Source organism: Taeniopygia guttata, chromosome 18 (genome assembly GCF_048771995.1).
Source record: "Taeniopygia guttata chromosome 18, bTaeGut7.mat, whole genome shotgun sequence".
In the NCBI taxonomy this organism is placed as follows: domain Eukaryota; kingdom Metazoa; phylum Chordata; class Aves; order Passeriformes; family Estrildidae; genus Taeniopygia; species Taeniopygia guttata.
In genome coordinates, this window is record NC_133043.1 from 9,761,956 (window position 1) to 9,789,820 (window position 27,865).

Genomic DNA, 27,865 nt, shown 5'->3' on the forward strand with positions numbered 1-27,865 from the left:
AAAACAGAACCTTGCAGCTGGTTAATGCCAAAAGAGCAGCAGCTTGAGTAACTACGCCACTAATAGAGTTTATCTGTACATTAAGCAGAAGAAATGCACAAACAAAAGAGCAAGACAAACTTTCAGGCATTCTGGCTAAGATTTATTTTCCTAATAAGATTACTCATTCCTCAACAGAGGTTTTCAGTCAGAGCACTGTGAAATGTATCATGAGCAGCACTGGCAAATTACCCCAGACTGTTTGCTCGGGGGTACTTTTCTTCATTTTCTTTCTTTCTTTTTTTTTTTTTTGCATACTTTTCTTTATTGAAGTGATGGGTGGAGAAAGGAACCCTTAAGAACTGCTTTCTTATTCTGCCCAACTTCCCATTTTCCTGTTCTTCCCCTCCTCCCTGTGAATACTTGACAACAGGAATATTTTTAAGAAATACTCTTAATTAAGCATTACATAAGGCAAGTGGTATGAAAAAGAACATAGTTAAGGAAACTGGTTTCCCTGAGAGCAGGAAGGCAACTCTAAACAAATCAGAAAATAACCAGTTTCTCACTCTAAACATACATTTTTATACACATATATATATACACACACACTGAATTTGGTCAACACATTATAGCATACATTCTTTGAGTTTAGTAACTATTCTTACAACACAAAAAATGGGCACAAAGAGTGAGCAATCCATGGCAAAACCAGAAACCATTTCATCTTATTTAGACATCAAGCACTTACTTAGGAAATGGCTTTAGTGTCTTGATGAAGACTATACTCAAGCATTGGCAAAATTTATGCAAAAGAGTTTTGAAGGTAAGAACTTGCACCAACAACACCCCATTGTTGTGTAACCAAACCTGCTGCCCCCGGGTAAGTGCAGCTGGCCACAGGAGGAAGATCCAAAACAGCCACAGAAAGGTTTCAAACCACTCCAAATGGTTATTGCTACTTTTTAATTCAACCTGGGGCTTGAACTCAGAATGGCAGCAATTTGGAGCTTGGAGTACAAGAGCTGTAGCTCAGCAAAGGTACACCAGCACTTGAACAGAGGCATCACTTCCCATATTCAGCTCCAACCCTCCAAACGGGACAGAACTAAGGACAGATGGGTCAACAATGAGGGCACCACAACCTTCAAGCCAAGGGTCTGTCATAAGACAAATTTACTTCAATCACATATCCTTAATGGATCCAAGGGTATTTCCAAGTTAAATTTGATGCACAGGTTTTGTTTCCAATAGTTCATTGATGCTTTATGCTACAAACTTAGTTTCAGCTCTGGATGTTAAGGAAACACCACAACAGAATTAATTTATTTTGAATTTATCTCTTTTGAATGCAAGTTGGCCACAACAATTTACAGTAGAATAGTAGCTTGTCCGTGTGGAACTGAGTTGTGTTCCGAGGCCTAATTGTGCCTCAGAAAATGACCAAAAAAGAAAATTCAAACATGGCACCAATTTAAAGAAAACACACTTTCAGCTTTCATTAAAAACAAACAAAGACCCCAAAACTAAACATCTTGGGATTCTTGGAAATCAGAACCAACCAAACTTACTTTTTTTATATAAGCAACTCACCTCTATCTGGAAATGTGCCTTCCACTCTTATTATAAGTAAAATCTCTGCTGGAAAATTACAGAAATGTTTTTTCCTGTCTCTTCATTTGCTATGTATGACAGCATTTTGTCTGAAGCCAGTTTCTGCTGTTTGTCAATGGTTTTGTCCATAGCCTCTTCCCCAGGGGGTTTCACACAAGAGGGGAGACTCTTTCATAAAAAAATATATCACATTAGCAGGAAATTTTGGAGGGGGGGTGTGATGATTAATCTGTGAAATATCTGAGTTTTGATAAAACTAAAAATCTGTTACAAACTCTATTATATTTCTACAAAGCCCTTACAGGAGTATCAGGAAGAGGCAAATATTTCACTTTAAACACTGTGTTACCATTAAAACAAACAAACAAAACCCCAAATAAAACAAACAAATTTAAATCTAAAGAACCCCAAAACCACCACCAACCCAAAACCAAAGTCTTCAACACCTGAATTCATTCCACGTGCTCAGAGCCAGGTTCAGCAAAGGATCCCACATCCCCAGAGTATACCAACTTACCTGAGAAATGAAGGAATGCAGCAGTGGTTTGCAGGAGATATGAAAAGCCTTGCAAAATTAAATCAAATTTTAGAAGGTAAGAGAAATGAAAGTCAAAGAGAAGGAACTTTTGTGCATGTTACCACTGCTGCCAGAGGCACCTTGCTCTTTAGGGAACAGCGAAGAGAATTCTTACTTCCAGTTTGCAATCTTTCTGCATGTGCACAAGCCCAAATATTCTCAAGAACAACACTTAAACTGTTCTTGGGAGACAAGATCCCTCTGCATCGTTTCCTACAGCCCTCATTACTCACTTCCTCAAAATAATGCCTAGGCTGAAGAACTTAGTAAAGACAATTAACCTGCCAAGTTTTATTGCCTTCTTAATGGAATATATTATTTTAGTTCTCATTGAAGGCTCCAGATTAGACTCTCATAGCCTTAATCCATTCCGTTTCAGTCAAAATCAAACTGTTGAATGCAATTAATAGGTAAACGCAGGTCCTCAAACCTGCAAAATAATTTTAATATTAAATACAAGAGATTGCCCTGCAGCTTTCAGTTTTGACTAGGTTTAGGTTTGAAAAATCACAACAGTTGCAAGTCACATTTTAAAATAAATTGCTTTTTCACACACAGAATTTATCACTATGATCAGCATACGCTTTGTAGCAGGACTTCTAATTTTCAAAGCCACTCTGGGCAGAAATTGCTACACTTTCAAACATTTCCAGCAACAACCTGACAGTGAAACTGGTTTCACGAGTTTCCTACTCCTCACAAAAAGAACAAAATCACAACATCAGAAGACACAAAAATTGCACGGAGAGGGGAGGAAGTGGCCGCAAAGAATCCAAAACTTTTGAAGTGCTGATAAAAAAGAAAACTCTCAAGCACTTAACGTGACCACGCCGAAAAACTGAACTTTAAAAGGCTGAAACAACAGGAGGAAGTTACTGAAACGCGGCACGACAGCGGAGCAGGGGGAGAAGCAGATGGAGCTGAAACTTTTCTCGGAGCAGGAGGAGAGAGGGGCGAGGGACAAAACCGGAGCCGCACAAAGGGGCAGCGCCACGTGCCCGGGCGGAACCCGCCGCGGCTCCCCGGGACGGGACCCCGCGGGCGGAGCAGCGCCGGCCCGGCCCGGTGGGGCACGGCCCCGGCAGCCCCGCACCCCGGCGGGACACGGCCCCGCACCCGGCAGGGCACAGCCCCTCACCGCACCCCGCGCCCGCCCCGCCTCCCTCCCGCACGGGCACCGAGGATCGCTCCGCTCCCGCCCCCCGCGCGGCCCGCGGGCTCCGGTACTCACCAGCTCCTTTGTGTTTTCCATCAGGCCCTCATGGGCAGGGGCCGCCTGCTGCCTCCGCGCGCGGGGCGGGGCGGGGCGGGGGCGCGGCGGGGGCCGGGCCCGGCGGGGCGGGGACGGCCCGGGCGGTTCGGCCGCTGCGAGCGCCGCGGGCCGAGCGGGACCGGCGGCGGCCGCCGGTACATCAACAACACGAGCGCGCGGCTGCGCAGGCGCGGACACGCCCCCGCCGCCGTGGGGCTGCGCGGAGCGGCCCCGCCGCCATAGTCCTCCCCCCCGCTAGGCGAGACCATTCCTTACCGGGGGTGGGCGCTCCGCGCCAAGGCAGGGGCTGCGCGGTGTAAGAGCAGCCGTGTCCGGCAGAGAGAGGCGGTGCGCACGGGAGGTGCCGGTGAGAGGCCAGGGACAGCCGGTGAGGGACGCGTGTTGCCTCCCGAGTGGGGGATTCCCCCCCGCGGGTTCGCAGTGGTGCGGCCGAGGGTGGGCGGGAGCTGAGGGCGAAGGGAGGGGCGGAAAGGAGTCACGTGACCCTGGGTCGCCGCTGGGGGCGGGGCTCGGTCACATGGGGGGTGTTGGCGTTATGAGCCAATCGCGGGCTGGGACTGGGGTCACGTGATCGAGCGCACGGGTTCCGGTTCCGGGTGCGGCGCGCCATGCGCGGGCGGGCGGCGGCACCGGGCGGGATGGCGGCGGCCAAGAAAGCGTTTAAAGCCACCAGAGCGGCTAAAACCGCGACACCGAAGCGGGCGGCGGCACCGGCAGGGATGAAGGCGGCCAAGAAAGCGTTTAAAGCCACTAGAGCGGCTAAAACCGCGAAACCGAAGCGGGCGGCGAAGCAGCTCCTGGCCGCGGCGGATCGGGCCGCGGGCACCGAGGCAGCGCGGCGCGCCCGGCACCTGAAGGCGCTGAGCCGCGCGTCGGGCGCCGAGCGGGAGCTGGAGGAGCTGGTGTTCGGCGGCAGCCTCCAGGAGGAGGAGGACGAGCTGCTGCGGCGCCTGGCCGGGCCCCGACGGGTACGGCACAGCCGAGAGCCTGTTCAGTGCCCGGGCTCCGGCCCGTGCCGCTGTCACACGGCCCCTTTGGTTGGTTTCAGGTTGCTGCTGCAGAGGGGAAGGGCCGCCAGGATGACTCCAGCGATTCGAGGGTGGAGAATGAAGCGAAACGCGGTTTACTGCTCAAAAAACCTGCCTGGGTGGATGAGGATGATGAAGCTGAGGAAATGTAAGTTCAGGTTAGGTGATGGGAGTTGTGTATCACGCTTGGGAGTGCTTGTAAGCGGCCTTGGTTTGAACGGTGTTTGTGTTCTGTTTGCTTTTCTCCTCTAGTGTTGATATGACCCATAAGTACAGGAAAGATTTAATGAAAAGTGATGCTGAGACAACGCTTACTAAGAAGAAACTAAAGAAAAGACTTGAGGAACAGTGAGTTTCATTACTGTTTTTGTGGCTGTCTGTATTGACTAGATTGGTCTCATGATCATTGCTCTCCAAGGTGGGTGGCAGAAGGATGTTGGAGATTCTTCAGTGGCACCTTGAGCAGGACAAGGGGCAGTGACCATGAACTAAAACACAAAAAGTTCCATCACAACATGAAGAATAATTTTTTTCCATGGAGGTTGATCGAGCACTGGAGCAGCTGCCCAGGGAGGCTGTGGAGTCTCCCTTGGAGACATCCCAAACACACCTGGACATGTTCCCACCTGCTCCAGGTGACCCTGCTGGAGTGAGGGGTTGGACTGGATGGTCTCCCTTCCAAGCCAACAATTTTGTAAGCTAAAATATATTTATGTGACATTCAAAGTCACTTTACTCTTTATCCACTGTGCTTATGTGGTCTCTCTAAAGTCAGGGCTTCCTGCAGTATTTGCAGTGTTGCTAAATAACAAATGATACCAAAAATAGTAAATAAAATGTGTATTAGCATTGTCTGGACTAAGTTGTTTAATAATTGTATCAAAGTGCCCAAACTAATTTGTTTTCTAGGGAATTATGCAAGAAACAGTGAAATCTTAAATTTTTTTTTAGGAAATTGAAAAACTTGCATTGTGTTCTAAGTACAAGGAGTCCTGCAAAATTCTGACTGTGCTTCTTCTAAGTATTTAACTCATAGAAGGAAATTACTGTCTCACAAAAGTTATGTTTTTTTTCTCTTTCTCCTTTTCTCATAAGGTTTCAGAGTGCCATGGGAGGAGTTCCTGCCTGGGCTGATCTAGAAAACAGGAAGAAATCCAAAAGGACTTTGAGTGATAGTAAATATGCCCAATGCTATTCTGATAAGAGTTTCTGTGATTCCCTATTCAGCTTGCTAGAAGATAATTACTTTTGATGTCCTCTCAGTTTCAGTAGTGTGATAATATGCTGGCTATGTCAGCTTTGTTCCTTCAATGTGCTTTAATTTAATTCATTTCAGTGAGGAATGTGTTGATTTTGCTGTGGGTGTTTGTGCAGTTAGCTGATTCCACGTGCTTTGGTTTAATGAGGTGACACTGATGAAGATGATGATCTGCTGCGCAGGACTGGCAATTTCATAACCAGCTCAGAGTCTCTGCCAAGAGGGATTTTGAAGGTAAAGACAAACCTTATCCTTCCATTTCAGTTGGATTAAGTGCACACTTTGATTCTTGTGGTGTATAAAATTAGTGATTCTTTGAATTTGTTTCTGCAACTAGAAGCTTTAGAGGATAAGCAAATGGAACAGTTCACATGAAAGCATGAAACAATAAACTGAGGTGTGTTGTTTGACATAAGAGTTTTCTGCACTCTAAATAGCATCTTGTAGTGGGATTTTAATTTCTGCAGAAGGAGGATGGAATTCTCCCACAGCGTTGAAGTGACTGATAGGATCTTTAAGAAGCCAGCCTTAAATGAGTATTTCTCCCACTGTGTCCTGCAGCTGTCTCAGATGAGTCAATACAGCTGGTTTTACACTCAGTTTTAATGCAGATAGAAAGGTTGTTGAATTCAGCCTGTGTTGTATTGCAGCAGCTCCCTGAATGGGCTGTGTGTGCTCTGCTCACATCACACTGCCCAGAGCTTCATCACAGGGCTAGAGGTCTTGTAAGCATAAAGAGTAAATGGCTTTTTGTTCAGCATAAGTGATTGTTGAATAACAATCTGTCTGATTTAACTGTCTGATCTGTGTTGTAGATGAGCACCTGCCCTCCTGCAAACCAGGAACGTTTTGCCAATGGAAAACTGGTGACAGTGCAGTTTCATCCTTCAGCTCAAGTGGTGATGACAGCTGGGCACGATCGCTCTGTGTCCCTCTTCCAGGTGACAACTTCAGTTTGTACCTGCTGATGGTCACTAACATAGAACCTTTTTTTTTGAGTGTACATGAAATAGCCTGGAATGGTAGGCTTTGTTTTCTCTCTTCCTCTGCACACCATCAGGGGTTACACAATGTCTGTGGTTACAATGGAAATTCCTTGGTTAAAGGCATCTTGGAAGGAATTTCCACCAGTGACTTCACACCAAGCACGTGCAGAGTACTGGCAAACTCTTTGTTTCAGAGTTTTTAGGTGAAGATTTGTGTGTAAAAATGTTTGAAGGTTTGCAAGTGACAAGTGCTAATGAGGTTTTTTGTTGCTAAGTTGCTTGGAGAGCCTGTATTGGGGGGAGCAGCCCACTTTGCTTTGAGACTGTAAAATTGCTGTGAAATCATGTTGGGGATGGAGAGGCTGTGCTGCAGGAAGATGATGTTCATCCTGAGACACTGCCAGGCTCCTCTGAAAACTAAAGATCCTCATTTTATTTAGGAATTCTTAGCATGGCCCAGGGTCACTGGAATGGTCAGACAAGTGGAATGTGATAGTCTCACAGAGCTGCAAGAAAACCCAAATCAAAGCAGATGTTTCCATTTAGAAAAAGCACAGTAGAAGTGATTATTTGAACAAAGCAAGAGGTGTGAGGTCTATTAGAGAGGCACAGTTACATCAGGTAAGGAGCTAACAACCAGATTATTTGTAGGAGAGAGGAAGAGTTTAAGGCTTCACAGTGGTGTACCTCTTATTACTTAAGCCTCAGCTGAGAAGTTGGTAATGATTTTTCTCTGTAAAAGTATTTGATATATTCCTCCATCTGACAGCCTGGTTTGTTAATTTCTTTTTTGAAGGTGGACGGGATAAGGAACCCAAAAATACAGAGCATCTATTTAGAGAGTTTTCCAATTTATAAGGCTCGTTTCAGTGTGGATGGAGAACAAGTTATAGCCACTGGTACTCACCACAGGATGTTCTTTGTGTATGACATGATGGCTGGGAGTATCATCCCTGTCCCAAAAGTACGAGGTATGTTTTGCAGCTCTGAGTTTCTGGGCACAGTTGAAGCTGTCCCAAATAGAGATGGCACATGAATTTGCTTTGAAACAAGGTGCAGTGGCTTGTTGGAGGTTTTATTTTTAACTTATCTTCAAGGAAATAAAGTACCTTTAGTGTTACTTGTCTGGGATATTAATTATCACACACGAGCAAGGTTGAGTTCAGCTTCTCAGAAATGAAGAGCTGGAATCAGGTCTTATTCATATTCATCCTACCTCTAAATATTGAGGCCAAAGAATAAATTGCACCAATTTCAAGTTTCAAATCTCTTTTTAAAGGTGTGGAGGAAAAATTCCTCAAAAACTTCGAACTCTCTCCAGATGGATCATTTATGCTGCTAATTGGAACTTCAGGCTACCTTCACTTGCTGTCCATGAAGGTACTTTCTCTGCATGGTTTGTGTAGCTTTGCCTCCTTGGTGCCTTTTCCCTTTTGAATCTGCTTTTATCTCATCTGCAAGGCAATCCAACTTTCAGCTGAAGCCAAGGTATGACACATCCTGTGACAGCCCTCAAAAATGTGCTGTGGAATCAACCCACTGCAGCTTTAGGGAATTATTTTGGACTCTCTGAGACTTTGTTCCTCAGCTCCATGGGGCTGGTGAAGCTCAGGGCAGTTCTGTGGGGTTTTCAGCTTGAAGAAGTTGTGTGTCAGTGCTGTATTTCAGCTGCTTGCACAAGCACTGTGCTGACAAGAGGAATGGAAACAGCATGGGAACAGGCACCTGGGGGTGGAAGAAATACAGGACTGCTTTTTTGGGAGTCATGCTAGTGCCTGCTGCTGTACTGTGTTCATGAATCATGCCAAACACTGATTCATAATGCATAGAGCAATCTTTTAGCTGAATTTTAAAATGCCTTATGATGGCAGGTGGATTTGTTTTAAACTTTCACAGGGAAAAATACTTTTAAAGGAGAAAGTTCAGTTTTATATAACTCAGGCCCTTCAGTGAGGGAGCAAATGAGTGTTTGTTGATCCAGCTGCAGTTAGACTCAGGAGCTTGTGCTCTGCAGGCACTGAAAATGTTGGTGCTGTTCTCTGAATCTCAGGGTAGATAACTTAAGGTTTTTGTGGGACAGGAAACAACTCTTCTGTAGATTTTTGGTAGAATCTCTGCCAGCATTGTTCTTTGTCCTGCAGACAAAAGAACTGATCAGCAGTATGAAGGTGAATGGAAGGTGCACTGCCTCTGCTTTCACCCCAGACAGCAGTAAAATATACTGCTATTCAAGTGAGTATTGCAGCAGCTCTAGTAATAATTCCATTCTTGGAAGTCACTTATAGTTTTAGAGAAATAATTTCGAAAATTTATGCTAATATCTCTCCTAAAAATACAACCAAGTGATCAATCATTAAAGAATGGAATTAACTATTTTAGTGTGCCTTTAATGGTTGGGGTTTTAAAAAATACCTTATATTTGATAGCTGTAAATTAACTTCCAGTTGTCATCTAATTAATTTTTTTTATCAAAATGTACTAACAAAGTGATGTGTATGTGTGTTTTCTCTAACATCTCTCATTCTGCAACCAGAGGAAGGCGAAGTTTTCATTTGGGATGTGAGAAGCAGAAGGTGTCTACACAAATTTGAAGATGAAGGCTGTTTGGAAGGAAAGTGCATTGCTGTTTCAAAAAATAACCAGTATGTGGCATGTGGGTAAGTGACTGAACTTTGACAGCTGCTTCTGCTCTCATTTTGAAGCTCTTCAGTGAACCTATGGGTAGCTGGTGCAAGTGTAGGAGCATGGTTTGGTTCTAATATGCTTAGAGTAGACATAAATAGATTAATATTCCCTATTTTATGGTAATAATTTGCTTTTCTCTGTATAAATATACCATAGTACACCTAAAACAATAGGAGTGGTACTAGTATTACTATTGCCATGTATGGGTTCAGCAGTTAATTTTGAAATAACCCTGACTAAAATCACAAATTCTGTAACAGGAATGTTGATTTAAGGCCTTCTCCCTTTTCTAGTTCTTTTCCCTGTACTCTGATTCTGGTTTCTGCAAGGCACCATGTTTGCCTTTCAAAAGTGGCCTCAACTCAAAGCCACAAGCTGAAACTGTTTCTCCAAATTTACTGAGATGCAGCTTCAGCCAGGGTCTGGATTCTTTAAATGAGAATAGTAAATAAATAGAGGAATACAATATATATTTTCCTAGCTCACTGTAGAAGAGGATTTTAAAGTGAGCTTTGCTGAATTATTAAAAAAAACCAAAAAAAAAACAACCCACCTTGAAGTTATTTCAGAATATTTTGATACCAAGCTCTCCTTGCTTTCAATTCATCCTGGTAAGAGATGGGCTCATCAAGGCTCCCCACGGTTGAGTCTCTTATTATATAAGAAAAAAGAAAATCCAATCCAGCAAAAACCTAAACTCCTCCACTAAATACTGTTGTAAGTTCCAAAGGCAAATCAAACTCCAAACAAAATACTATGGTACGCTCCAGTAAATAATTGGAAATTATGTTTACAGGTGAGTAGTGGCTATAGATAACAAGACAGTATATACTGGAATAATACTTTTCAGTATAATCTTTGTTCATTTTGTTCTTTAGTTCATCTTCTGGAGTTGTAAATTTATACACCACTGATGCCTGCCTCAAAGAAAGCCATCCTAAACCAGTTAAGGCCATAATGAACCTTGTTACTTCTGCCACCTGTGTGACTTTTAATCCCACCACAGAGATTTTGGCAGTGGCTTCCCGTGACACTGATGAGGCTGTCAAACTGGTATGTTCAGCTGCTTTATTGCAATATTTCTTTTATATCTTGCTAGAAATACTGCTAGTGACATAAAAAAAATTATATGAAGCAGATAAGATACTGCAAAAAGTGTTAGACCATCCAGATCAGACATGGCCAAGACACTCTGCATTTACAAGGGTATAATTTTATTTTCTTTAGTAAAGTTACTCTGAAAAATAAGATTTTGTAGTTTAGTTTACCTTTTTTACCTTTTTAAAATGCCCTCTAAAATGTCTGGAAGTGTTTGAGGCCAGGTAGGACAGGGCTTGGAGCAACCTGGTCTAGTGGAAGGTGTCCCAGCCCTTCCCAGTCTGTGATTCAATTTCAGAGCTGTAAACATAGCTCAGCAACAAATGTGAGTTTTCAGCAGCTGCTAACTGTAACAATCTTATTATGGGCTTTTTTTGGTTTTTTTTGCCAGCCTTGTCAGAATTCTGGCCAACAGTGGAACTGTTGAATTAACCTGAGGATTTGTAGGTCTGAGAATTGCAATAATTGGTTCCATGATGTGTTCCCTGCTCCTTTTCTCCAGTAGAATTCTATACGTAGAGTCATAACTGAACATTTGGACTTAACATTGAGCTTCAACTATGGATTTGTAGTTTAATTTTATTTTCAGTGGTTTTTTTTACGAACCCTAAATTCTGACCTATTTCTCAATAGGTGCACCTTCCTTCATACACTGTATTCTCAAACTTCCCAGTGTTCAGAAGAAAACAGATTTATCTCACTCAATCTATGGACTTCTCTCCCAGAAGTGGATATTTCTCTATAGCAAATAACAAAGGCAAAGCTTTGTTATTTAGGTAGGTACTAAGTTAATCCCAGATAACATGTTTATGTTCTGTAAGATGGAGCAGATGGCTGTAAGTGATACAGTGATTCCTGATCTGCATTACACCTGATTAATTACTGGGGTGTGGAGCTGGCTTTCCCTGCTGGAGAGCAGCCCTTATTGTTTGTCTGATTATGCAATACACCCTGTTTCCATACCTTTTGGTTTTCCTCTCCTGCTGGTGTGGTCAGGGGTGAGGAGCAGGGCTAACTTTAAGCAGGAATATTTTTGTTTACACTCGCAACTTCATGGTGCTTGAAAAACTGCTTAACTTTAAGATGAGATTTTAATGATTTACCAAGACAGGGAAATTTTATAGAAATACTCGTAAATATGTATAAATCTTGTTATTTGTCATTTATTTGAAATTGAACTGCATATTATAATGGCACGTAAGTTATTCTAGCAGGTGGATCTTTGCTATCTTTTACGACATCTATGTTTCAAATTATCTGAGGATACTCAATGACACTGCTGAAGAGCTATTGTTTCTTTGTGTTGTTCCCTCAAAAGATTACTGAGAAGTTTTAAATCTCGCATTTTTTTTTTCTTTAGGCTGAAACATTATTCATTCTTCTGAAAGAAGATACAGGAGAAAATGAACCAGTAACTGAGGTGAAAACAGTACTAGAACTGTTCACAACATTGGCTTGAGGAGCCTCAAAATTTTCATTTTGCTGCCTCCACTTCTTTAGAGATGGCAGGAAGAATTTCTTAGCCCTGTGTGATCTGTTCTGCCTGAGTCACTCTTGGGCTGGAGTAGGACTGGCCTTGTCACTCTCAGCTTTTCTGAAAATGCAGCAAGTTGATAGTTCAACTAAGAACTGCTGTCAGCTGGGCTGAGCTGATTATATTTAAATCAAACTCAGCAATGTTTGATAAACAGCTGCAGGCTGGCAGGGACTTGGCTTGATCCTGTTCTGGAGCATTGTGAGCCCACAGAAGTCTGCATAATTTCAAATTCCTATTACAGGAATTACTGAAGTTTGAAGCATAGTTTGTGTGCAGATATGATTTTTATTGTGCACTTAAATGTCTTTGTGGGAAACTGGGAAAACTTGTAGCCTTGACAATAATACACAAGATTGACAAAAACTGTGTTAATGAGAGGAGGCTGAATTTGTTTAGACTGGAAGCAGCTCTGACTACTGCATGTTAAGCTTGCATAGAATTTTGTGATGGCTTGGTGTTTGGAAAATGCTAACAAAATTATCTCTACTGGTCTTTCCCCAGGTTTTGTAATCTGCAGATAAAGCGATGCTGACAAAATCAAAGCTTTTTTTTTTCAGTTATTATTTTTTTTATTTTATATGGAAGACTCAAAATACTAATAGAATATATGTATTTTTAAATTTATTTGTTTTAAATAAATGTACCTGGTAAGTTTCCAGACAACTTGTTTCAACTTATTCAATGCTTCGTGTAAGCTCACAAGTAAGATTTTATTGCTTGGCACTCAAGCTTGTGTCTTCCAGAGGTGCTTGAATGTCTTAATTATTATTAGCATGTGAATATTCCAGTGCTGAAACAGAAATTTTGTAGAAAATGGCCTCTGCTTCAAACATTTAGCAGGAGCTTTTCCATCAGCCTGGTTCACTTGGGGCTGGGTTGGAAACAGCATTTTGCTGCCTGGAGAAGCTCAGTCCCCTGAGACCCTGTTGATGTTGGTGTTACAGTTCAGCCCAACTTCCCTGCTTCAGCTTCAAGGTGCCCTAAACCAAGAGGTAAAAAAACCCCACCCCATTTGTGCTTTCCTGCCTCCTGTGTCACAGAAACAAGTGCATCTAACATGAGCTTAATTCTTAAGGAAGACCCCAGGCTTATCTTTCTGTGAAAGCAAAGAATCCTGAATATGACATGATTTTTAAATCAGTGGTGGAATTTTAATACCATCAGGGTCCCCAAGCAGGGACTAGGGTAGGGTCTGCCACTGCTTCTTCATCTGCTGCCAAATCCTGCCCCTCTTCTCTCTTTCTGAAGTGGCTACCTCGTTTTCCTTAAATTAATGAAAAAAGGTTGATGAAAAAAAGGTTGAATGGGGACCTGCTACAGTAAAACCCTGATTTGAGAATAAATTGTGGCTCATGTCTGACCTTCTTCCCACAATGGAATTTTTTGGGAGGTAACAGCTCAGTCAAGGTGCTCCCGTAACCAGCACCGAAGTCATGAAGACTTCAGTGAAAGTGGCATCCCAGAAGATGTACTCTGAACTTGAGAAAAATGTAATTGTATAACCATATTTGACTATAGATTTTGACTGTAGGAGCCCATTGGTGAATTCTTGTCATGCTGTTTTTAAAAATAAAATACCCAGTGTTCAGATATATTAGGTTTTTGAAGTGTTTTTGACAGTGATTCATTGTAAGATAAGAACTTGGAATTCACAAATCTTGGAAAAAGCAGAGTATGTTCTGGAGGTGTTAAACTGACTACAGTAATCTAAGCCTAAACTGAAGACCCTAGGATGGAAGAATAAAATTAAAACATAAGCACACTGTTAAGATAATGTTCACTCTCATTTCCTCCACTCAGCTTCCCCAATCTCCAGCTGTCTATTTCCTAGACAGAATGAAAGTGCTGATCATACTCCTGATCCTACTGAAAGGATTTGTGTTGTTTTTTTACATGAAGTGAGCAGAGAATCCTATGATCACAACCAGGGAGACCCTGCGTGTAGCCAGGAGGAGGAGAGGGACAAACAGGTTTACTACAGACTTTGGAGGAAGAAACAGGTGTGAGAAGTAACACTTAGGGGAAAGTTGAGTTGGAATTCAAGAGTACTTCAGATGTCATTCTCTAGAAAAACAATTGCTCTCCTATTAAGTTAAATTCATTAAAGGGTGACTGTAAAGTCCCAGGACAACCCCACCTCCATTTCCTAGGTAACCTGTCAACAAAAACATCAATCTTACAGAAGAATGATCCTTGATCTTCAAACAGAGTCACACCCCAAGTTAATCCCCAGATATTTAAGCTTCATTTCAGTTTAATTCTTCAAAGTTACTTCCTTAAGGAGCTGATCAAAGTTCACCTTTCTTCTATAGACTGAAGATGTGGCAATCATTCTTACCTGACAATAGGTGAAATCCAGCTCTGGCTCTAAACAGGGCATATTTTGTGGTCATTGAGCTGGATCTCTGCTTATCTTAAAACTCTCATTGAAATTGAAAGCTCCATTTGCACCTAATTGTCTACGTCACCAACACAAAGCCCTCCTATAGCAGATGAGATTTGACCTGCAAGCAGCAAAGTGAGTTTTAGGCAAAGATACACCACATTTAAACTTCAGGATCTGATTCTTCTGTTCATTTTCCTTCCCTTCTGCCGCTGGAAATTTCTCTGGCAAGAGGAAAAATACCTGTCTGATATCAGTGCTCCTCTTTGCTGACTAAGGCAGGTAAGCAGAGCTCTGTTATTTCTTTCTCTCCTGAGCAAGTGGTGAATGTTGGGGTGGAAAGGAACCGATCTTTTCCCTTCATCCCAGCTGTGCACACAGGGATCAGCAAGGTCTTCCCATCCTCCAGGCCTCCTCAGGTGCAGGTGGCAAGGACTGGGGGCATCAGCAGCACAGCTGTTCCCAGAAGGTGAGGGTTGGTCTCTTTTCCCAGGCAACCAGCCTGTGATACTATGATTACAACCCAAAATTTAAATTGGTGTGTTAAGGTGTCCATTAAATTTCACAGCAGGAAGTAGGGACTGGGTGGAATTTTCTCTTGCATTCCCTGTCACAGCTTCCTGGGAGAATGCTAGATTGAAATTACTGCAAGTGTAATTGAGATATCCAGAAGTTTTCTTGATTTCTGATCTCAGCTGTTCAAGATTTGGCACCTTCAGGGGTCACATCTGGTGACAAGTGCCAGGAGAGAGATCCAAAGGGGTTGGGACAGGATTTCCCTTCTTTTCTCACTTCCCTTCTGTGCCTGTTCCAGGTCAGCTGCGGGATCATCCCACCCCTTGGACTGCAGGCATGGAGCAGAGGAGATGGCTGCTGGTGGCTCTGCCACTGCTTCTGGCTATCGCTTTCTCAGGTAATGCTGCCATGAGCTGTTCTGCTCCTTTCTGGGGGATTCCAGCCTGCAGGTGATCAGAAGTCCTGGAGCTGAGGGTCTTGGTCTCCTGAGCAGCCCTGATTTGAACTCCACAAGGGCCAGAGGTGCCCTGCCCCTCTGGTCGTGGGGATTCCAGCTGTTTGAAGTCAGAGGTTCTCTCCCCTGGTGAAGCCAGGGAAGACCTAAACCAAGACAGCTGTGCCCTGTCCAGCTCTGCCCCAGTGCAGGGGCATTTCCCTGTCTGCATGGGCAGTTGGCATTGTCACAGCCGCCTTGCTGCTGGTGACACAGGCTGCAAAAGGGCAAGGCCAGCTGGGGAGCTGCATGAAATGGCTCTGGACATGCTTTTATGCATTTATTTTTTTTTCCTTTTCCCCAAAATAATCCCATCCTGTACATCTTATATCATCCTGTTTTCTCCCTCTAATCTATTACTTTCAGTTGTTCCCTACTGTTACTCCTAGAGCTGTTTCCTTCATACCAGTGCATTTTCTGATTAATTTCAGCCAGATGCTCACTCACAGACAATTTTGAGCTCACCTCTCCTGAGAATGTAGTCAGAATTGTTGGTCAGGATACAATCCTCCTTGCACCATCTCTTCCACAAAGGCACTGGACAGTCCTGAAGTGCAGTGAAGAAAAATCACAGATGGGCACAGAGAGGACATTTACACATACAGGCAGTTTGGAGGTGAACCAATGCAGAAACACCATGGACGGACATCAGTGCCAAGAGATGGGTTTGACACTGGGAATGTCTCCCTGACACCGAAGAACATCCAGCCAGCAGATGAAGGAATGTACAGTTGCACTGTGATATCCAGGGACCAGATTGTTGATATGCCTACCAAGCTCAGCATTGCAGGTTGGAGACTTTCTGGGCCGGGTAGGGAAGGAGGGAAGCTCTTACAGAGGGAAATGAGCTCTCCAAAATGTCACTGTCCCCCAGCTGATGCCCCTCATATGACCCAACACATTCCCTCCCCATTCCCAGCATGGGCCACTTGTCAAGATGTTCTGCAACCTCCATGCCCAGCCCAAGCCCTGTTCTGACCCACATGGAGCTGTAATAATCCCTGGTGGGGAGGCGTGAGGCCACCTGACAGACACCAAGTGCTCAGCATCCCTGGCTGTGGGACTGATGGGAATGAAGCCCTTCATCTTGTGACTTTTCAGCTGGGGTAAGGGCTAAGGAGATGTTCTGTGCTGCCAGTTCCCCCCAGCTGGACAGTCAGCTCATTTGTGTGCAGGTATTGATAACGTCAGATGGAGCTGATCAACCTTGATTCACTGCTGAAGAAAAGCATAGAATGGCGGAATCAGGGAATCTTAGGCAATGGCATGAGTGGGAACGGACCTTAAAGAATTTCTCATTTGAACTTCCCAGCCATGGGCAGGAACAAATGCTGACCAACCTGGCCTTGAACCCTTCCAGGGATGCGACATCCACAGCTGCTCTGGGCAAGCTGTGCCGGCGCCTCACTCTTAGTCAAGAATTTCTTCCTAAAATCGAATCTAAATCCCCTCATCCAAAGGGGATTAGAGATGCTTTTGGGAGAGGAGAGAGAAAAAGCTGCAATACAGCATCCATTTCCTACTATTACACAGGATGAATTCCTATGAAATCCAGCTTTGACCAGGAGTATGATGCTGAAATATGTGTGGTGCATCCCACCTTATCACACTGGTGAAGCTTTGGTGCAGTCCAGTGACCATCTGTGCCCATCTGTAGTTCCAGCATGGAATGGGGAGGTGCCTGGGATTTACTGTGCTGTGTCCTGCTTTACCAATCCTCAAAACTGGACAGGGGTCCTACAGAGCCATTCCAAAAGAAGAATACAAACCACACACCTTCTCCCTACCTGCTCCATGAAATAGTGGGGAGCTGAGCAGCAAATCCATCCCACAACATAGCTCTTTCTAAGCCAAAGGAAATTTGGCATTTATGGCAGATGGAGTGCGGGATGACAGAAAGACCAGTGAAAAGGTTGTGTGAAGGACTGACAGAAACTGTCAGGAAACTCTGGGTTAAGAAAGAGCTGTGAATCAAAGGAAGAGCTGCTTTCAAGGAAACAAACTTCTTCCACTAATAAATTCTCCTGCCTTTAAAGTACTGATGAAGTCCATTGAAATTCAGGGCCCCCAAGGGCAAGGGCTCAAGCTTGGCTGCAGATCACACAGATGGTTTCCCGAACCTGTTGTCCAGTGGGTTACTGAGGATGGGCAGGGGCTCTCTGCAGACACTGAAAGTAACCAGGACAGTGAGAAGTTCTTCAGTGTGTGTAGCTGAGTCACAGTTACAGGAAAGCAAGTGGGAAAATTCATCTGTCAAATCCTGAACCCCCCTGGTGCAGGTGGAGAAGAAAACTACCATGCTCATCTCAGGTGAGTTCCATTGTCCCCAGAAGTCTTTGCTGGACTGTCTCAGGAGCTCTGTGAGGCCCTTTCCAGTGCCAGGGAGGACAACAGCTCTCCAGTCTGGCCAGACCCATCCCAGAGCACCACGGGGCACTGCAGGCAGGACAGGCTGCAGTGTGAAATGAGCAGGCTCCCTCTTGCCCCGAGGGATGTGACATCTCGAGGGAAGGCAGGCTCTGACCACCTGTACAGGACTATTTCTCCATTTATCTCCACAAAATCTCTTTGGGTGGGTGCTTAAGTTTAAGGGTAAGATTGAACATTGCCAGATGACACTCAGATTTTTTTTCCCAAAGGTTCTGTTTTTCCAGGTGCATCTCAGTGGGTCTCTGCATCATGGATACAACTCTCTTTATTCCTTCTCGCATTGGCTGCTGGTTCTGTTCTGATATTTCAAGGTAAGGCCTCTTGGTTCACAGAACCTCATTTATTAGAAGTGAGGCTGCAGTATGTAATTTCTCAGCCTCTTGTAAGACTACTCTCTGACAAATACAATGAAATACCATTTAGTCTACTTCTGGTTCACAGATGCATTAGCTCCACTCAGCTCAAATTCTGAGTTGTCCTGCAGGTAGAATTTTGCCATCTGTCATCCAGAGGCAGAAGGGAGATGCCTCCACATGCAGTTGAGAGCTTGGGTGGACCATGGTATCTACAGGCAAGAGCAGGAAGGAGGATGGGATTGGGGTACTTTTCCTGGGGTCAATTAGAAGGGTCCCCTCCTCTGCCTCCATTGGTCTCGTTCTCCCCAGTGCTTCCAGTGGAACTCATTCATCAGATATGGACTTTTTTTCCTAGAAGTGTTAGTGGTGCCTCCCACCTTGGCAAGGGCCTGGCCAGAGATCTCTGCCTCTGCAGCCATGGCTGGGGAGAGGTCTCATTTACCTCGTCCAGTGCCCACAGAATGGGGGACCTATCTTTGTTTTTCAGGGCTGAGTTCTTTTCCAAGGCTGCTGAATTAGAAAGGATTGTCTGAGGAAAGAGAAATCTGGAGAGTGTAAATTAGAAATAGGCAGTTCATGAGGAAACTGAATTTAATTTCTTGTGCCTTCCCTGCATAAAGAAAGAAAAAGGAAAAAAAACCAAAAAACAACAGATAAGCAGGGTCATTCCCCACCAGTCCTTTATCTTTTTGGAAGCAAACTCTGTTCCACAAAAGTGACTTGTGAGTTAGTCCTTAGAGTGTGTGCCTTGTTCAGAACTTCCTTGGGAGCAGCTCTTATGTCCCATGCCAGTGGAACACCTTTGATTCCTGAAGATGGTAACTGGAGGTGGTCAAGGTCTCTCTTCTCTCCCTTGTCCTTGAAGGCAGTGAAAGAACAGCACCTTCCTGGTGTTTTCTAAGAGGAAAGGCCTACGTCACTAGTGGAACAAGACCTTGCCTCAGGGGAGGAAAATTAGTTATCTCTGTGACACCAGTCTTTTTTCACAGGAAGGAGAGTGGACTCCCTGGAAACTGTTTGGCTGAAGAACCACCAGCAACTCTACCAAAAAATTCAGACTCTGCAGGAAGCTTTCCAGAATGAGCAGGAGTCCACACGGCATGATATTCAGCTCCTCAGAACACACCTGGAGAAGGAACTAGGTGAGCAGGGCCATTCCCCAGCAGGCCTCCTTCTCCCTGCAGGCAAAAGATGCTCTACAGGCAGCACTAACCCAAATCCCTCAAACTGTCCCGTGTGATTGCCCACCACAGCTCCTCAAAGCAGATGGAGAAGTAGGGAATAGCTTTTTTGATCAAGAATATGCAAAGGGAAAACCTGAAGAGATTCTCTGGCAGTGAATTTAAATCAGGACACTGCTCTCTCTCCCTCAAGAAGGTAATGAAAGTGTCCCAATTACACTGTTCTTTCTTTATAGGATTGACAATAGAGGCAAATACTACAAACACTTTGGAATCTATGTGGAAGAAGGACCTCCAAGAAGTGTCCAAACAAGTCCAAACTCTGCAGAAAGCTTTTAAAAACACCCAGGTGTACGCACAGCGTGACCTTCAGATGATCAGAACAGTCCTGAAGGATGAACTAGGTGAGCAGGGCCATTCCCCAGCAGGCCTTCATCTCTCTGAAGGTCAATCTGGCTCTACAGGTAAACTGATCTGTGAGTTAATCCTTTGCCCTTTATCAGAATGGGCACAACTTCCTTGGCAGCAGCTCTTATGTCCCAGTCATGTGGAACACCTTTGATGCTGAGGTGGCAGCTGGAGATGGCCAAGGTCCCTCTTTTCTCCCTTGTTGTAGAAGGGAGCGAAAGAACAACATCTCCTCAGTCCTTTTTAAGAAGAAAGTTTTGTGTCATTATTGGGACAAGACCTCACCTCAAGGGAGAAAAATCATTTTCCCAGTGACACCAGTCTTTTTTTTGCAGGAAAGACAGTGGAGGCAAATGTCACAGGGAATATAGCATGCACATGGCAGAACGACCTCTTGCAGCTCTCCCAACAAATTCAAACTCTGAAGCGAACTTTCCAGAACATGAAGGTTGCCATACAGCGTGACCTTCTAATGACCAGAACAGACCTGGAGAACAAACTAGGTGAGCAGAAGCATTTCCACTACAGGCCTTCATACCTCTGAAGGCAAAGTCTGCCCTACAGGCAAACTGTCCTGTGAACTTCACCACATCTCAGGGGAGATGGGGAAAGACAGCCCTTACATGGGAAACCGTTTTGGTGCTCTGTGGCACCACACAATCCTCATGACAAAGAGTATTACCTCCCAAGAGGTACCTTGGAGAGACAGAGTGGGATCATTCCCGCCCTCCATGCTTCCCAGGAGGCCTTGGGCAAGCCATTAGGAAGATCTGCAGAAGGGGGAGAAGCCTAAGAGAGCCCTAAGAGATGCCTTGACAGGGATTTTATATCAGAGCTTTTGGGCATCATCATTACCATGATTTTATCCCAGTGAAAATGTTCTTTCTTCTCAGAAAGGACAGTGGAGGAAAAAACAAGCACCTTAGAATCCAGGCTGGAGAAGGACCACCATGAAATCTCCAAAGAAATTCAAATTCTGCAGGAAAACTTCCTGAACACATATGAGACCACACAGCGTGACCTTCAGATGATCAGAATACACTTGGAGCATGAGCTAGGTAAACCAGGCCATTCCCCAGCAGGCTTTCATTTCTCTGAAGAGCAAAGCTGTTCTACAGGCAAACAGTCCTGTGAGCTCATTGTCCACAGCTCCTCAAAGGGGATGAAGGAGGAGAGTCCTCACATGGCAAACCAGCTTTGTGCTCCATGGCACTGAAACACCTCCAAGTCGAGGAGCCCTGATGAGCCCCACCCCATGCTGACCTGCTCAGCCTGGGGGCATCTCCATGGCCAGTGCACGAGGTGGGCGCAGGGGAGGGCACTGCCAGCACCCAGCACTCTCTGCCAAATGTCCAGGGATCTTTCCCTGGGCAGGCACAGGGCCCACGGCCAATCTTGGGATCCACTGACCAAGGCTGAGGCCCAGCGAACATTCCTGAGACCACAGTGGGGTCTGAGGGACAGGTAGGGGATGTCCCACCACACCTTCCTTGTGACAAAGACCATTGTTTCCCAGGGCCCACAGATGCTGTCTGGAGAGATGGATTGGGGTCAGTGCTGCCCAGCAGGCCTTGGTCAAGCCTTTAGGGAGGTCCAGAGGAACTGGGAGACTTCTAAGGAAAGATGCTCTGGCATGGAATTTAAATCAGGGTTTTCAGGCATTGTCACTGCAGATTGTTGGTGTTCCCCTCAAGACAGCAGTGAGTCTGTTCCAGTGAGATGGTTCTTTCTTCACAGAAAGGACAGTGGAGGAAAATGCAAGGACCATGGAATCCATGTGGAAGAAGGACCTTCTGCAGCTCTCCCAGCAAATGCAAACCCTGCAGGAAGCATTCCAGAACATGGAGGTGTCCACACAGCGTGACCTGGAGACCGTAAGAGCAGACATGAAGAATGAGCTAGGTAAGCTAGGCCATTCCTCAGCAGGCCTTCACCTCTCAAAAGGCAGGAGCTGCTTTAAAGGCAAACTTAGCTGTGAGGACATCCTCCACTGCTCCTCAAAGGGGATGGGGAAGGAGAGTCCTTAAATGGGGAATAGATTTGTCATCCTTGCCACTGGAACACCTCCATGTGTTCTCTGCAGGAGCTCAAGATCCCTCTTCTCTCCCTTGTCCTTGAAGAAAGTTTGAATTCTGAGTTCTCTCACTGTCTGATACTCCTTAAGGTTTCCCCTTGAACCCTGTCCAGCCCCAGGTGGGTTGGACTGGCCATCAGGCTCAAACAATCTCACCAGAATTCAATCAAGTAATCACCCCAGGTAAACAACTCTCCAAGCACATTCCACATGAGAAAAACAAGGAGCAGAAATAGAATTTCTCTCTGTGCTGCTCTATGAAAAAATCCTGAGAGAGAGAGAGAAATGTGGTTGCCACAGGTAGGGGATGTCCCACCACACCTTCCTCGTGACAAAGACCATTGTTTCCCAGGGCCCACAGATGCTGTCTGGAGAGATGGATTGGGGTCAGTGCTGCCCAGCAGGCCTTGGTCAAGCCTTTAGGGAGGTCCAGAGGAACTGGGAGACTTCTAAGGAAAGACGCTCTGGCATGGAATTTAAATCAGGGTTTTCAGGCATTGTCACTGCAGATTGTTGGTGTTCCCCTCAAGACAGCAGTGAGTCTGTTCCAGTGAGATGGTTCTTTCTTCACAGGAAGGACAGTGGAGGAGAATACAAGGACCATGGAATCCATGTGGAAGAAGGACCTTCTGCAGCTCTCCCAGCAAATGCAAACCCTGCAGGAAGCATTCCAGAACATGGAGGGGTCCACACAGCGTGACCTGGAGACCATAAGAACAGACATGAAGAATGAGCTAGGTAAGCTAGGCCATTCCTCAGCAGGCCTTCACCTCTCAAAAGGCAGGAGCTGCTTTAAAGGCAAACTTGTCTATGAGGACATCCTCCACAGCTCCTCAAAGGGGATGGGGAAGGAGAGTCCTTAAATGGGGAATAGATTTGTCATCCTTGCCATGGAACAGAGAAGCTCAAGGTCTCTCTTCTCTCCCTTGTCCTTGAAGAGAGTTTGAATTCTGAGTTCTCTCACTGTCTGATACTCCCCTTGAACCCTGTCCAGCCCCAGGTGGGTTGGATTGGCCATCAGCTCAAACAATCTCACCAGAATTCAATCAAGCAATCACCCCAGGTAAACAATTCTCCAAGCACATTCCACATGAGAAAAACAAGGAGCAGAAATAGAATTTTTTCTCTTTCTTTCTCTCTGTGCTGCTCTATGAAAAAATCCTGAGAGAGAGAGAGAAATGTGGTTGTCACAGGTAGGGCATGTCCCACCACACCTTCCTCGTGACAAAGACCATTGTTTCCCAGGGCCCACAGATGCTGTCTGGAGAGATGGACTGGGGTCAGTGCTGCCCAGCAGGTCTTGGTCAAGCCTTTAGGGAGGTCCAGAGGAAGTGGGAGACTTCTAAGGAAAGATGCTCTGGCATGGAATTTAAATCAGGGTTTTCAGGCATTGTCACTGCAGATTGTTGGTGTTCCCCTCAAGACAGCAGTGAGTCTGTTCCAGTGAGATGGTTCTTTCTTCACAGAAAGGACAGTGGAGGAAAATGGAAGGACCATGGAATCCATGTGGAAGAAGGACCTTCTGCAGCTCTCCCAGCAAATGCAAACCCTGCAGGAAGCATTCCAGAACATGGAGGTGTCCACACAGCTTGACCTACAGATGATAAGAGCAGACAAGAAGAATGAGCTAGGTAAGCTAGGCCATTCCTCAGCAGGCCTTCACCTCTCAAAAGGCAGGAGCTGCTCTGCAGATGTCCTGTGAGTTAGTTCTTTGCCTCTTCTGTGTGGGTACATGGGGCAGAACTTCCTTGGAGCTGCTCTTTTGTCCCATGACAGTGGAACACCTTTGATGGTGAAGTGGCCCTGGGAGTCAGTAAAGTCCCTTGTCTCTCCATCACATTTAGAGAGAGTGAAAGCAGTGTGTCTTCTTGGTGCTTTCTAAGAAGAAAGGTGCAGTGTAATTAGTGGTACCGTACCTCATCTCAGGTGAGGTAAAACCACAGTCCCACTGACACCAGTCTGCTCTTACAGGAAGGACAGTGAAGGAAAATACCTCAAGGGTCTTGGAATCCATGCAGCTGATGGACATCCAGCAGATCTCCCAAGAAATCCAAACTCTGGAAGAAACTTTGCAGACCATATTGGGGTCCACAAAATATGACTTAGGTGAACAAAACCTTTTCCAGCAGAACTTCATTTCCCTGAAGGCAAAAGCTGCTTTACAGGCAAATTGTCCTGTGAGCTTCTTATACACAGCTCCTCAAAGCAGATGGAGAGGGACAGATTTTCTTGGCACATAGCTCTTGTGTCCCCACCTGCAAAGACATGTGAACACTGAGATGATGACCTCAGGTGGTCAAGGTCCCTCTTCATTACCTTGTTTTTGAAGGGAATGTGTAGTGTGGGCTCTCTATGACCCAATATATGGTAAAGAAGCCCACCTCCATGCCTTGGTATTATCTTCTTGCTTTCCCCACTTCTCTTCCTCTTAACAAACATTATTGTCTCCCACAACCATAGCTGCTGTTTGGAGAGATGGAGGGGGCTGATCCCAACCCTCCATCCTACCCATCAGGCCTTTCCCAAGCCTTTGGGAAATCTCCCAGGACCTGTGCTCTTTCCCCAGCCCTCCAGCAGTCAATCCATCCAAACCAGTGCTATTGAGCTGGGAGGGTCTTTGCTCTCCTTTTCCCAGAGCCCATGTGCCCCAGAGCACTGGGAGTGGGACACTTCAGGGAGGGAAGGACCACAGGAGTGTGAGAGTCCCAGACAAAATATAGGGGCTCAGGCCTTGGGCAAGCCCTGCTCCTCTTCCCCCTGGCCCATCAGTGCTCCATCACTTTGACAAGGGTTTCCAGGCGTAACTGGTGCAGGAAAGTCACCTTTGCTTCCTGGCAAGTCCTTCTCTCTGAAAGCCCATCTCCTTTTTAGTTTAGGATCTGGCCATTCCTCTGGCCTCTCTTTCCCATCTGAAAAGGAAAGAGAGGCTGAGCTCATCACACAGCACATTTTAGTCCTCCTCAGTACTCAGAGGAAGCAAATTTGAGCCACGTGCCCCATGTCTAGAAAACAAAATTATCACACATCCTGATGTACTGTATTCTCTGGGAGTCTTTGATGAAATGAGAGTAGAACTGGTTAAGAGAACACTGTGTGTGTGTGTGGTTGGGGAATAGGAGAGCATGGGTTGGCATGAGTGTCATGAAGGACAGAGGGATGGGTGTCATGTGTAAGAAATATCCACAATCCCATTTTGTTTGACTGTGCTGTCAGTGCCCCAGCAACATTAGAGCCTTGTGTCTGACCATACTGTCAGTGTCAGAGTAGGGGAGCATGAGAGTGGCCTCATTGTCCCTGAGGGGGGAGAGTCTTACTCTATTGCCAGAGCAAGCCTTGACAAATCCAGTTATTTCCTGCTTTTCTCATTTCCCACAGACCTTCCAGTGCTACGGTCCTACAAAGGTAAGCATAGGTGAGATGAGGAAGTGAGTACTCAAGAGCCTGTGTGCAGCTCTGGAAAACACACCCAACCCCCTCAGACAGCTCTTTGGAGAAGAACACACTCAGGGAAGGGTGGTTGGATGACTTTTTTTGCTGTTACGTGCTGCCCAAGGCCTGCCTGTGTTTGTCAGGAGCCCTCTCAGCTGTGGGGAACAGGCACAGCTGGCTTTTCCTACCTCTGATTTGGCTCTTGGGCCTCTCAGGAAAAGTGTCTGGAGCTGATCTTGCTCCACAGCAGGAGCAGCTCCTTCTCCTTTCAATCAGAATTGAGCTGGAGGACCTCAGTTTGTGACATTGCACCTTGCTTGAGTCCTACCAGGGGTTCCTCCCATCCTCTGCTGAAAGCTGAGGCAAGAAACATTTCCTTGTGGCAGAGCACACAACAAATCCATGTGCAAGCAGGATCGTACACTGGTGCTCTCCTGTTATTGAGGGAAAAAATGCTTAAAACTCAAAAATCCCCTTCAGACTTTGGCAAGGAGTTAATCCAAACCTAATTCCAGCTGCTGCCAACTCCTGGTCCTTTTCCTCAGGCCACCCCCTCCAGCAATGCAGAGATGGAGGCAGAGGAAGCTGAGCACCACAGCCTCCTCCTTGGAGCTGCCTGCTGCAGTCCCAGGAGCACTGCAGAAGTGCCTTGAGGCATTTGGTGTGTGCTGGTTGCCACCCTCTCTGCCAGGAAGGGACATAACAGGAGGGGAGGGAGAAGCTTGAAGTGTCCCAAGACGAGAACGCACCTGAGCATGGAGGTGGGGGAAGGGAAGGACAAATGAGAGAGGGATGAAGGCAGAGGTTCAGAAAAGCAGAGTTCATGTTTTCTGCTCATCATGGCCTGACTTGACCATTGCAGGAGATGTCATCCTGGATGCTGACACGGCTCATCCCAGATTGGAAATCTCTGCGGATGGGAGGAGAGTGAAAGATACTGGTGTCATCCGATTCGTGTTCAGAAATGAGAAGAGATTTGATTCCCATCTGTTTGTGTTGGCAAAGGAAGGATACACTTCTGGGAAACACTATTGGGAAGTAAATGTTGGGACAAGAAGAAACTGGGCCTTGGGTATTGCCTGTGAATCTGTGACTCGCAAAGGGACTTTGACTCTGTGTCCTGAGAACGGCTTCTGGGTTATTGCGTGTGTAGATGGGCAAGATTATTTGGCCTGCACGAATCCTTGGACCTGTCTGACTGTGACTGGCTGTTTGTCAAAGATTGGGATCTTCTTGAACATCCCAGCCAAGCAGGTTTCTTTTTATGATGTCTTTAGGGCAGTAGCTTTGTACACTTTCAGCATTGCTGAGGGCAGCAGCCGGGAAGGAAAATTCCTTCCTTTCTTCTCTACAGGCCTTGCTGCTTCTGAGGCTGACACTGAGCCACTAGAAATATTGCCATTTTCTGATGATGATGATGAGTAGTTTACTCTGCATTTCAAAGGTCAATACTGTGATTGAATCACATTGTAATCAGGCTGCTGATTTGTGTCTTCCAAACAAAAGTATTGAAGGAGAGGGCAAATCTGTCATCGTGGTCGGCTTTCTAAATTATGCATCAGAACGAAAAGTTTTTTGAGGGAAATTTTATGTTGTCAAGAAAAATAATTTTTCTTTCATGGTAGTATGAAAAAAGCACTTCCTGTGGATTGTGAATTTTCCTGAAAAATTACTCTATTGGGATGGTTTTTTTGATCTCATACAATTTTTGGGTTTTTTTTTTTTGTTTGTTTGTTTTGTGTCTGGGGTGGTTGCTGACCTGCCTCTGCCCCCCAGTCTCCCTGACTTTGGGATCATTGGGATGAATGAGAGCTGGACCAGGGTTTCCAGTGAGAATTGGGGGCAGAGTGAGGAGCAGCTCCTTCCTTCTGGCCAGGCTTTTTGGCTGGCTGGGCCCCTAGTTTCTCTGACTAGAGATACTATTGCTTTGTTGGTTTTGCCTGTTTATTTTTGTTTCTTTTCCTTCCTCTGTTTTTTCTGGATCAATATTTGTGTATCTCCTGGAAGTTGCCGCCCTTAGGCATTCTGCAGATGCAGTCAGAGTCTCACGAGGTTCTTATTTCACCTCATAAAGTTTAGAGCAATTGATTTCCCTTGGCATTGCATGTTTAAGCCAAATAATATCCATTTTTGATATTTTCCCAGGAAATCCTTCCCTTCCCTGGTATTGGGGTCCCAATGGGGGTCCAAGGAGGGAAAGTACTCTTCAAGAGTTCCTGGTAGCCTGCCCTCTGTGTCTGTACTGTTCACCTCCCTCCTAGCAGTCTGGAGTTTCTGTAGAATCGACTAGATTATCTAGCAGAACCTGTATATCCAGTCTGTCTGGATCTCGAGAATGGTTTCAAATACTTTAGGTAGTCTCTCCAGATCTTCTCTATAGAGAAGAGGTGAGGCATCTCACCCACACCTCAAGATCAATTGAAAGAGAAAGGTACTTTTACCATTACCAGGCCATGAGAGACTTTCTGTTTACCCCAGGTTCACCCCAACACTGGCCACTCCTTTTGCAGTTTCAGATGGTTTTCCAAATAAAAGAATAAATCCACATAAGGCAATTAAT

At 45.5% G+C, this 27,865-nt stretch overlaps 3 protein-coding genes across 21 annotated transcripts in view; 2 read left to right on the top strand and 1 right to left on the bottom strand.

The window, feature by feature from the left end:
• Positions 1-3,795, bottom strand: part of MBTD1 (mbt domain containing 1) — a 32,949-nt gene extending 29,154 nt beyond the window's left edge. For 4 of the 11 annotated variants that reach the window (XR_003963257.4, XM_030287561.4, XM_072937091.1 and 1 more), the window contains exon 1: positions 3,402-3,794. Coding sequence is in view for 9 of the 11 variants with exons in the window: in XM_030287561.4 (XP_030143421.1) it covers positions 3,402-3,422 (21 nt within the window). In the remaining 2 variants the exon portion in view is untranslated. Of the gene's footprint in view, positions 1-1,572; positions 1,762-3,401 lie in introns of all 11 variants that reach the window. The other 7 variants (XM_030287565.4, XM_030287562.4, XM_030287560.4 and 4 more) reach the window with 4 other exon arrangements.
• A 204-nt stretch (positions 3,796-3,999) lies between these two features.
• UTP18 (UTP18 small subunit processome component) lies at positions 4,000-12,698 on the top strand. 2 transcript variants are annotated; one of them, XM_002191749.7, is made up of 14 exons: positions 4,000-4,411; positions 4,492-4,619; positions 4,724-4,819; positions 5,567-5,646; positions 5,878-5,963; positions 6,545-6,670; positions 7,512-7,686; positions 7,995-8,095; positions 8,857-8,947; positions 9,249-9,372; positions 10,279-10,453; positions 11,132-11,274; positions 11,859-11,918; positions 12,537-12,698. In XM_002191749.7, exons 1-13 carry the CDS (start codon positions 4,052-4,054, stop codon positions 11,881-11,883), a joined length of 1,710 nt encoding a protein of 569 aa, XP_002191785.7. In that variant the 5' UTR covers positions 4,000-4,051; the 3' UTR covers positions 11,884-11,918; positions 12,537-12,698. The 2 variants fall into 2 exon arrangements, with proteins under 2 accessions (XP_002191785.7, XP_030142991.4); XM_030287131.4 differs by having other exon boundaries at positions 11,859-12,698.
• Positions 12,699-12,845: 147 nt separating this feature from the next.
• Positions 12,846-27,864, top strand: LOC101233957 (uncharacterized). Of its 8 annotated transcripts, none has more exons than XM_072937083.1 (13): positions 12,846-14,700; positions 15,233-15,331; positions 18,067-18,168; positions 19,203-19,355; positions 19,631-19,798; positions 20,138-20,305; positions 20,696-20,860; positions 21,540-21,704; positions 22,450-22,614; positions 23,343-23,507; positions 23,848-23,982; positions 25,252-25,278; positions 26,168-27,864. In XM_072937083.1, the coding sequence occupies exons 2-13, from the start codon at positions 15,271-15,273 to the stop codon at positions 26,728-26,730; spliced, it is 2,037 nt and encodes a 678-aa protein (XP_072793184.1). In that variant the 5' UTR covers positions 12,846-14,700; positions 15,233-15,270; the 3' UTR covers positions 26,731-27,864. The 8 variants fall into 8 exon arrangements, with proteins under 8 accessions (XP_072793184.1, XP_072793185.1, XP_072793188.1 ...); XM_072937084.1 differs by having other exon boundaries at positions 18,082-18,168; XM_072937087.1 differs by lacking the exon at positions 23,848-23,982.
• The last annotated feature ends 1 nt before the right edge of the window (position 27,865 follows it).